The sequence below is a fragment of the Mustelus asterias genome, chromosome 24 (genome assembly GCF_964213995.1).
Source record: "Mustelus asterias chromosome 24, sMusAst1.hap1.1, whole genome shotgun sequence".
NCBI classification, from domain to species: Eukaryota; Metazoa; Chordata; class Chondrichthyes; order Carcharhiniformes; family Triakidae; genus Mustelus; species Mustelus asterias.
Window position 1 is genome coordinate 60,388,959 of NC_135824.1, and position 10,656 is coordinate 60,399,614.

Genomic DNA, 10,656 nt, shown 5'->3' on the forward strand with positions numbered 1-10,656 from the left:
TGGAAGAATTTTGTGACATTCCTGGTGGGAGGTGAAAGTGCTTTCCCCTCATTTCCCAAGGACTGCGGAGAAACTTGTTCAAATCTAACAGACACTAAGAGGTTTTCTGTTTTGGCTGGCGGGGAGTGGGGGGAGATATTGTTTCTTCTAGAGTTCTGGTCACAGCTGAGTTATCCGAACGTAAAGGTTTATTTATTAGTCACAAGTAGGCTTACATTAACACTGCAATGAAGTTACTGTGAAAATCCCCTAGTCGCCACACTCTGGGGCCTGTTCGGGTAACACTGAGGGAGAATTTAACACGGCCAATGCATCCTAATCAGCACGTCTTTCAGTCTGTGGGAGGAACCCGGAGCACCCGGAAGAAACCCACGCAGACACGGGGAGAACGTGCAGACTCCACACAGACAGTCACCCGAGCCGGGAATCGAACCCGGGTCCCTGGCGCTGTGAGGCGGCAGTGCCAGCTATTGTGCCGCACACACCCCGTGTGCGGGTGCTGCGCTGGGATCGGAAGGGAAAAGTCCCCGTCGCAGGAAGGTGGGAGCCAGGTTGCCGGCAGGCTATCCGATGGATCTTGGGAGGACAGGACAACTGCGATGCCTGTCCTAGTCGATCTGCCTGCCAATACTCACACCTTCGGGGCACACGCAAAGTGTGTGAGTGGGTTAATGGGGGGGGGGGGGGGGTGGGGGAGTGGTGGGGACACAAAGCTGGATTTAGGTGAGTGAACAAGTTGAGAAAGGATCAAATTAGATCTGCAGAACTCTCGTGTCCAGGGACCTCACTGTCTGAATCTCTTCAGTGATTCGATATAATCAAAGTTTTTATGCAAGAACAGAATCTGATCGATGTCGTCTGGCAGCAGTGCCGACCTGGTCTGGTCCGGGATACTATTGGAACAGAAGAACGCAGTGGTGGCTGACACGGATGTGGCGGGAATGGCAAGGTACTGTCGGGCCAGGTTAGCCACGGCTGGGAAGCGATGCTCGTTGTTCTTCCACCACTCGAAGGGGTTGGTGTTGCGTTTACGCAGAGGCTCAGCGAGGTAACTCTCCAGCTGCTGGTGGATCTCCGGCATCCGCTCGGTGGGGTCCTCCCCGAACAGGAGGTCGTACTCGCACTGGCCGAGTTTGTGGCTCCCCTTGCGATCCCGGTGTTTGCCGTCCAGCTCGTGCTCTCTGGAGCCGTGCTCGTCCGAGGAGGAGCCGGAGGAGTGGGACTGAGGGCTGCTCACAGCACTGGACAGCAGGTTCTTCACCTTGCTGTGCACCTTGTCACGCGTGTCGGCAGTGAGGAAGCGAAGGTCTTTGAATCGAGGGTCTAAGAAGGAGGCCACGATGGCCGGACTTTCCATCATCACATCATCGTTGGGGAGATTCCAGCGTTTGGCTATCTCCGTCCTGATCTTTGCGCTCACCGTCCTGACGATGCAGCCTGGGTCACCGTGGTGATGCACGAGGGCGGTCATCACCCCATGGAGACAGGGGACCAAGGAGGACACAGAGGCGTTTTGCTCTTCGGTGAGGAAGGATGACGCCACTTTAAGAGTCTTCAGGATGGGCAGCAGATCCTGCAGAAGCTTCCACTGGTGGTCGGACAGGTTTTGAACAGGCAGGCTGCCGGTTCGGTCCTCCTCCAGCACCATGCTCACCGCCCAGCGCAGCTCCAGCAGCCTCTCGCACATGTCGAAGGTGCTGCTCCAGCGGGTGGCCGTGTCCACCACCAGCGCCAGCCTCTCTCTGTTCATCTCGGCCAGCTTGGCGCTGAGCTCGGCGCTCGCCCGGGCGCTGTGCACAAAGTGGTTGACGATGCGTCGGGCCACGCTCAGCGTGTGCTGCACCTGCTCCACCTGCAGCCCCAGCTTGATGCACAGCTGCAGCATGCGTCCGGCGCAGCAGAGGCTGGACCAGCCGAAACGCTCCTGCAGTAGGCGGGAGCTGCTCAGCAGGCTGCCCGCGCTGTCGTGCACCACGCAGCTCACCGCTTTGCAGGAGATGCCAAACTCGCTGATGACCGAGTAGAGCACCTCGCCGATGTAGTCTGGCGCCGGGTTGTGCTGCGGGGTTGTCCTGAGGACACAGCGAGCCAGGCGCCAGCGGCAGTCAATGAAGTGGCCCACCACCGTGAGATAGGTCTGTTTGCTCTGTGAGGTCCAGGTATCGGTGGACAGAGTCAGAGAAGGGACTGAGTGGAGGTAGTGCTCCAATTGGAGCTTGGCGAGAGTGTACTTGTGTCTCAGGCTACTGGCTAAGAGCATGCTTGACGGTATTTTATAACTGGGCTCCAGGAAGCCGAGTAGCCTCTTGAAACCCTCGTTATTGATGACGGTGAGAGGCTGGAGGTCTCGGAAGACCACCCCCAGAATCAGGTCACTGATCACCTCCTCTCTCTTCTCCGAGCAGGGTCTGGCATCGTGCAGCACCAGTTCCGAGAGGGTCACCGGCTTATTCTTCTTCACCTCGGGCTCCTGCCCCATGGACTCGGAGGACGAGGAGCAGTCGTCCTGGGACTGGCGGAGGTCGAGCTCGCTGAGGTTGTGTTTGCGTCTCAGGTGTTCTCGCAGGCTGGTCATGCTGTTGTGGTAGCACAGCTGCTTGCGGCAGAGGCTGCACTCCACGCAGCGCTCGTTCAACTTCTTAAAGAACTCCCAGGTCTGTGTCTTCTCCTGGCAGCTGACGGGCGAGGCGCGTCTGTAGTCCAGCTCGTTTCCCTTTCTCCTTCGGGACCCCGCACTCCCATCCCGGGCCAGGTGGTAGGACTGCAGAACCATGGAGAGCTCGTCTGCAAAGGGGACACAGAAAACCATTCAGGGCAGCTAAACACCCAGCTCACAGAATCAGAGCCTAACACAGACCACACAACTTCCCGATCTGTTCATGGGCCAATCAATCCTCCTCCCTCAACATCGAAACTAGAAGCAGGAGGAGGCCATTCGGCCCTTCGAGCCTGCTCCGCCATTCATTTTGATCGTGGCTGATCATCAAATTCAATATCCTGATCCACCCTTTCCTCCCTTGGTCCCTTTAGCCCCAAGAGCTATATCCAACTCCTTCTTGAAATCACACAACGTTTTGGCCTCAACTACTTTCTGTGGGAGTGAATTCCACACATTCACCACCCTCTGGGTGAAGAAATTTCTCCTCACCTCAGTTCTAAAAGGTTTACCCCTTTTCCTCAAACTATGATCCCAAGTTTTGGACTCCCCACCATCGGGAACATTCTTTCTGAATCTATCCTGTTTAACCCTGTTATAATTTATAAGTTTCTATGAGATCCTCTCTCACTCTTCTAAACTCCAGTGAATATAATCCAAACCGACTTCGTCTCTTCTCATATGACAGACCTGCCTTCCCAGGAATCAGCCTGGTAAACCTTCGCTCTGCTCCCTCTATAGCAAGGACATCCTTCCTCCATCTTTATCTCACCCCATTTACCTTTCCTTCTGTTCCTTTCTCCCTCGTGCCTTTATCCAGCTTCCCCTTATTTATATCGATACTATTAGCCTCAGCCACTCCCTGTGGGAGTGAGTCCCACTTTGTCATCGCTCTCTGGGTACAGATGTCTCTCCCGAATCCCCATGTCAGCAATTACCTTCTACTTAGGGGCGGCACAGTGGCACTGCTGCCTCACAGCGCCAGAGACCTGGGTTGGATTCCTGCCATTGTGTGTGTGGAGTTTGCACGTTCTCCCCGTGTCTGCGTGGGTTTCCTCCGGGTGCTCCAATTTCCTCCCACAGTCCAAAGATGTGCGGGTTCGGTGGATTGGTCATGATAAATTGTCCTTTAGTGTCCAAAAATATGTAGGTTGGGTGGATTGGCCATGCTAAATTGCCCCTCAGTGTCCAAAGATGTGTGGGTTAAGTGGATTGGACATCTTAAATTGTGTGTCCCAAGATGGATAGAATTGGGGAATTAGTGGGATAAATATATGGGGTTACAGGGATGGGGAGGGCCTGCATAAGATGCTCTGTCAGAGTGTGGGTACAGATTCAATGGGCCGAACGGCCTCCTTCTGCACTGTATGGATTCTATGATTTATGACCCTCTAGGTCTGGTTCCCCCCGCTGCCCCCTGACTAGTGGAACCATCTCCTCTACATCGACTTGTTCAGAGCTTTACATAATTTTAACAATCTCTACCAGGTCTCATCCTGAGCCACCTCTTTTCTCGGGAAAAGGGCCCCAGTCTGTTCAGCATTTCCAGAATGATCGAGCATGCCTACAAGCACGTGGATGAAGAGGACGAGACCAAATCTAGGCCATTCAGCCCATCGTGCCCACGCTGGCTCTTTGGAAGAGTTACCCTGTTAATCCCACTCTCCTACATCACCATGTAGATAGTTGCCCATCAGGGATTTCTCCAAATCTCAAGTTGCCTTCCTTTTGTCTACATCAACGGAGACGAAGTAGAAATGGTCGAGAGCTTCGAGTTTTTAGGTGTCCAGATCACCAACAACCTGTTCTGGTCCCCCCATGCCGACACTATAGTTAAGAAAGCCCACCAACACCTCTACTTTCTCAGGAGGCTAAGGAAATTTGGCATGTCAGCTATGACTCTCACCAATTTTTACAGATGCACCATAGAAAGCATTCTTTCCGGGTGTATCACAGCTTGGTATGGGGCTCCTGCTCTGCCCAAGACCGCAATAAACTACAAAGGGTTGTGAATGAAGCCCAGTCCATTACACAAACCAGCCTCCCATCCATTGACTCTGTCTACACTTCCCGCTGCCTCGGAAAAGCAGCCAGCATAATTAAGGACCCCACGCACCCCGGACATTCTCTCTTCCACCTTCTTCCATCAGGAAAAAGATACAAAAGTCTGAGGTCACGTACCAACCGACTCAAGAACAGCTTCTTCCCTGCTGCTGTCAGACTTTTGAATGGACTTACCTTGCATTAAGTTGATCTTTCTCTACACCCTAGCTATGACTGTAACACTACATTCTGCACTCTCTCCTTTCCTTCTCTATGAACGGTATGCTTTGTCTGTATAGCGCGCAAGAAACAATACTTTTCACTGTATACTAATGCATGTGACAATAATAAATCAAATCAAATTCCGTCCCACGAAGTGCATTCCAGATCACACAAAATTGCACGACCAACCGCTAATGATAAGGATATCTGGTGAATTTGGTTGTGTGCCATTTGCGAGGTTCGCCACCCTTTACCAGTCCCCGGCAGGTACTTCCCCAGTCAGTGTAGGCCCCTCAGCCCAGTCTGGGTGCAGAGTGATGAATGCACTGGGACTTGCTCCTGGGGTGAGGGGGCACCCAGCCGCGGGGATAGGGGGCACCCAGGCACGGGGTTTAGGGGGTACCCAGCCGCGGGGTTAGGGGGCTCCCTGCCCTGGGGTGAGGGGGCAGCCAGTCGAAGGGAAAATGTCCTGGGCAAACGATTTTGCAATCATGGATTGGCAGTTTTATTTTTCATCGGTTTAAGCGACCAGTCAGACTTTGGGACTGTCCCAGAGATGGGCTTAAGGTTGAATTTACTGACAGGGTTTAGTTAGCCCCGGCTGTATTTGATCTGTGTTGTGACTGTACCTTCAGCTAACGCAGTACAGGATTCAGTCACCCCAGCGAAGGAATGGACGTCCTGGTCCTCGTCAGATTCCAGTTGAGCCGCACACTCCCGCAGCATCTCCGATATCCTCTTGCTGCTGTGTGTTGACAAGCTTACCTGGAGGAGGCGATGGAACAACATTAAACATTAAGGGGGAGGCGATGGCCTAGTGGTATTATCGCGAGACGATGAATCCAGAAACTCAGTACTGTTCTGGGGACCCGGGTTCAAATCCCGCCACGGCAGGTGGTGGAATTTGAAATCAATAAATAATACCTGGAATTAAGAATCTACCATGAAACCGTTGTCGGAAAAACCCACCTGGTTCACTAATGTCCCTTTAGGGAAGGAAATCTGCCGTCCTTACCCGGTCTGGCCTACACGTGACTACAGGGGTGGCACAGTGGGTTAGCACTGCTGCCTCACAGCGCCAGGGACCCGGGCTCGATTCCCGGCTCGGGTCACTGTCTGTGTGGAGTCTGCACATTCTCCCCGTGTCTGCATGGGTTTCCTCCGGGTGCTCCAGTTTCCTCCCACAGTCCAAAGATGTGCGGGTTAGGGTGATTGGCTGGGCTAAAATTGACCCTGGAGTCAGGGGATTAACAGGGTAAATATGTGGGGTTATGGGGATAGGGCCTGGGTGGGATTGTGGTCGGTGCAGACTCGATGGGCCGAATGGCCTCCTTCTGCAGTGTAGGGATTCTATGATTCTAAGACTCCAGAACCACAGCAATGTGGTTGACTCTCAACTGCCCTCCAAGGGCAACTAGGGATGGGCAATAAATGCTGGCCCAGCCAGCGACGCCCATGCCCCATGAATGAATAAAAAAATAGCTCCTTCAAGGTCTGTTCTGTGATGGTATGAAATCGGCGACAGAATCTACACTTTCTCATCTTGCAATGCTGCCCTGATACATAGAGGGAGAAAGCTCGGGAGAATGGGAGATGGGGTGGTTGTGAGGAGAGGGTGGGGTGGGAGGTTCACTGGCTTGCGGGGGGGGGGGGGGGGGGGGGTGGATGTCGCACTGTCAGTTTATTATTTATTGACCAGAGGTTCACAAACTCAACAGCCATCCTGGGTTGGCTGAACTCAGTCAAGAAGCAGCCACGCTGCTACAATTTGTAATCCAGGACTGTAGAATAACAGAATAGATTCCCCTACAGTGCAGAAGGAGGCCATTTGGCCCATCCAGTCTGCACCGACTCTCCGACAGAGCATCTTACCCACGTCCTATCCCCCTCACCCCACATATTTACCCTGCTAATTCCCCTAACCAAGAGATCTTCAGCACAGTAAGAAGTCTCACAACACCAGGTTAAAGTCCAACAGGTTTATTGGGAATCACGAGCTTTCGGAGCGCCGCTCCTTCATCAGGTGAGTGTCCTGTGATGGTAAGAAACCATCTTGTAATGCTGCACTGATACATAGAGGGAGACATCTCCTCACAATACCCGCATCTCTCCCCTCGAGGGAGGGGGGAAGTGGGAGGAAGGGGGGGAAGTGGGAGGAAGGGGGGGAAGTGGGAGGAAGGGGGGGGGAAGTGGGAGGAAGGGGGGGGGGAAGTGGGAGGAAGGGGGGGGGGAAGTGGGAGGAAGGGGGGGGGGAAGTGGGAGGAAGGGGGGGGGGAAGTGGGAGGAAGGGGGGGGGAAGTGGGAGGAAGGGGGGGGGGGAAGTGGGAGGAAGGGGGGGGGAAGTGGGAGGAAGGAGGGGGGAAGTGGGAGGAAGGAGGGGGGGAAGTGGGAGGAAGGGGGGGGGGAAGTGGGAGGAAGGGGGGGGGAAGTGGGAGGAAGGGGGGGGGAAGTGGGGGGGGAAGTGGGAGGAAGGGGGGGAAGTGGGAGGAAGGGGGGGAAGTGGGAGGAAGGGGGGGGAAGTGGGAGGAAGGGGGGGGAAGTGGGAGGAAGGGGGGGGGAAGTGGGAGGAAGGGGGGGGGAAGTGGGAGGAAGGGGGGGGGAAGTGGGAGGAAGGGGGGGGAAGTGGGAGGAAGGGGGGGGAAGTGGGAGGAAGGGGGGGGAAGTGGGAGGAAGGGGGGGGGAAGTGGGAGGAAGGGGGGGGGGGAAGTGGGAGGAAGGGGGGGGGGGAAGTGGGAGGAAGGGGGGGGGAAGTGGGAGGAAGGGGGGGGGGGAAGTGGGAGGAAGGGGGGGGGGAAGTGGGAGGAAGGGGGGGGGGAAGTGGGAGGAAGGGGGGAAGTGGGAGGAAGGGGGGGGGAAGTGGGAGGAAGTGGGAGGAAGGGGGGAGGAAGTGGGAGGAAGGGGGGGAAGTGGGAGGAAGGGGGGGAAGTGGGAGGAAGGGGGGGGAGTGGGAGGAAGGGGGGGGAAGTGGGAGGAAGGGGGGGGAAGTGGGAGGAAGGGGGGGAAGAGGGAGGAAGGGGGGGGAAGTGGGAGGAAGGGGGGGGAAGTGGGAGGAAGGGGGGGGGAAGTGGGAGGAAGGGGGGGGAAGTGGGAGGAAGGGGGGGGGAAGTGGGAGGAAGGGGGGGGAAGTGGGAGGAAGGGGGGGGGAAGTGGGAGGAAGGGGGGGGAAGTGGGAGGAAGGGGGGGGAAGTGGGAGGAAGGGGGGGGGAAGTGGGAGGAGGGGGGGGGGAAGTGGGAGGAAGGGGGGGGGAAGTGGGAGGAAGGGGGGGGGAAGTGGGAGGAAGGGGGGGGAAGTGGGAGGAAGGGGGGGGGAAGTGGGAGGAAGGGGGGGGAAGTGGGAGGAAGGGGGGGAAGTGGGAGGAAGGGGGGGAAGTGGGAGGAAGGGGGGGAAGTGGGAGGAAGGGGGGGAAGTGGGAGGAAGGGGGGGGAGTGGGAGGAAGGGGGGGAAGTGGGAAGAAGGGGGGAAGTGGGAGGAAGGGGGGAAGTGGGAGGAAAAAGGGGGGGAAGTGGGAGGAAGGGGGGGGGGGAAGTGGGAGGAAGGGGGGGAAGTGGGAGGAAGGGGGGGAAGTGGGAGGAAGGGGGGAGTGGGAGGAAGGGGGGGGAAGTGGGAGGAAGGGGGGGGGAAGTGGGAGGAAGGGGGGGAAGTGGGAGGAAGGGGGGGGGAAGTGGGAGGAAGGGGGGGGGAAGTGGGAGGAAGGGGGGGGAAGTGGGGGGGGAGGAGTGGGAGGAAGGGGGGGGAAGTGGGAGGAAGTGAGGAAGTGGGAGGAAGGGGGGGAAGTGGGAGGAAGGGGGGGAAGTGGGAGGAAGGGGGGAAGTGGGAGGAAGGGGGGAAGTGGGGGGGGAAGTGGGAGGGAGGGGGGGAGAAGTGGGAGGGAGGGGGGGAAGTGGGAGGGAGGGGGGGAGAAGTGGGAGGGAGGGGGGGAAGTGGGAGGGAGGGAGGGGGAAGTGGGAGGGAGGGGGGAGAAGTGGGAGGGAGGGGGGGAGAAGTGGGAGGGAGGGGGGAGAAGTGGGAGGGAGGGGGGAGAGTGGGAGGGAGGGGGGGAGAAGTGGGAGGGAGGGGGGGAGAAGTGGGAGGGAGGGGGGAGAAGTGGGAGGGAGGGGGGGAGAAGTGGGAGGGAGGGGGGAGAAGTGGGAGGGAGGGGGGGAGAAGTGGGAGGGAGGGGGGGGAGGGAGAAGTGGGAGGGAAGTGGGGGAGGAGGGGAGAAGTGGGAGGGAGGGGGGAGAAGTGGGAGGGAGGGGGGGAGAAGTGGGAGGGAGGGGGGAGAAGTGGGAGGGAGGGGGGGAGAAGTGGGAGGGAGGGGGGGAGAAGTGGGAGGGAGGGGGGAGAAGGTGGGAGGGAGGGGGGGAGAAGTGGGAGGGAGGGGGGAGAAGTGGGAGGGAGGGGGGGAGAAGTGGGAGGGAGGGGGGGAGAAGTGGGAGGGAGGGGGGGAGAAGTGGGAGGGAGGGGGGGAGAAGTGGGAGGGAGGGGGGGAGAAGTGGGAGGGAGGGGGGGAGAAGTGGGAGGGAGGGGGGGAGAAGTGGGAGGGAGGGGGGGAGAAGTGGGAGGGAGGGGGGAGAAGTGGGAGGGAGGGGGGGAGAAGTGGGAGGGAGGGGGGGGGAGAAGTGGGAGGGAGGGGGGGAGAAGTGGGAGGGAGGGGGGAGAAGTGGGAGGGAGGGGGGGAGAAGTGGGAGGGAGGGGGGGAGAAGTGGGAGGGAGGGGGGGAGAAGTGGGAGGGAGGGGGGGAGAAGTGGGAGGGAGGGGGGGAGAAGTGGGAGGGAGGGGGGGAGAAGTGGGAGGGAGGGGGGGAGAAGTGGGAGGGAGGGGGGGGAGAAGTGGGAGGGAGGGGGGGAGAAGTGGGAGGGAGGGGGGGAGAAGTGGGAGGGAGGGGGGAGAAGTGGGAGGGAGGGGGGGAGAAGTGGGAGGGAGGGGGGGAGAAGTGGGAGGGAGGGGGGAGGAGAAGTGGGAGGGAGGGGGGGAGAAGTGGGAGGGAGGGGGGGAGAAGTGGGAGGGAGGGGGGAGAAGTGGGAGGGAGGGGGGAGAAGTGGGGAGGGAGGGGGGGAGAAGTGGGAGGGAGGGGGGGGAGAAGTGGGAGGGAGGGGGGGAGAAGGGGGAGGGGAGGGGGGGAGAGAAGTGGGAGGGAGGGGGGGAGAAGTGGGAGGGAGGGGGGAGAAGTGGGAGGGAGGGGGGGGAGTGGGAGGGAGGGGGGGAGAAGTGGAGGGAGGGGGGGGAGAAGTGGGAGGGAGGGGGGGAGAAGTGGGAGGGAGGGGGGGAGAAGTGGGAGGGAGGGAGGGAGAAGGAGGGAGGGGGGAGAAGTGGGAGGGAGGGGGGGAGAAGTGGGAGGAGGGGGGGAGAAGTGGGAGGAGGGGGGAGAGAAGTGGAGGGAGGGGGGGAGAAGTGGGAGGAAGGGGGGGAAGAGGGGAAAGGGGGGAGAAGTGGGAGGAAGGGGGGAGAAGTGGGGAAGGGGGGAGAAGTGGGAGGAAGGGGGGGAGAAGGGAGGAAGGGGGGAGAAGTGGGAGAAGGGGGGAGAAGTGGGAGGAAGGGGGGGGAGAAGTGGAGGAGGGGGGGAGAAGTGGAGGAAGGGGGGAGAAGTGGGAAGTGGGGGAGAAGTGGGAGGAGGGGGGAGAAGTGGGAGGAAGGGGGGAGGAAGGGGAGGAAGGGGGGGAGAAGTGGGAGGAAGGGGGGGGTGGGAGGAAGGGGGGAGAAGTGGGAAGGGGGGGAGATAGTGGGAGGTTGGGGGGGAGTAAGGTGGGAGGAAGGG

General features: G+C 59.0%; 1 protein-coding gene across 1 annotated transcript; it reads right to left on the reverse strand.

The window, feature by feature from the left end:
* Positions 1–784: 784 nt before the first annotated feature.
* LOC144511121 (E3 SUMO-protein ligase ZBED1-like) lies at positions 785–5,647 on the reverse strand. The gene is made up of 2 exons (XM_078241098.1): positions 5,551–5,647; positions 785–2,784 (listed from the first exon to the last, which is right to left on the reverse strand). The coding sequence occupies exons 1-2, from the start codon at positions 5,645–5,647 to the stop codon at positions 785–787; spliced, it is 2,097 nt and encodes a 698-aa protein (XP_078097224.1).
* Between the last annotated feature and the right edge of the window lie 5,009 nt (positions 5,648–10,656).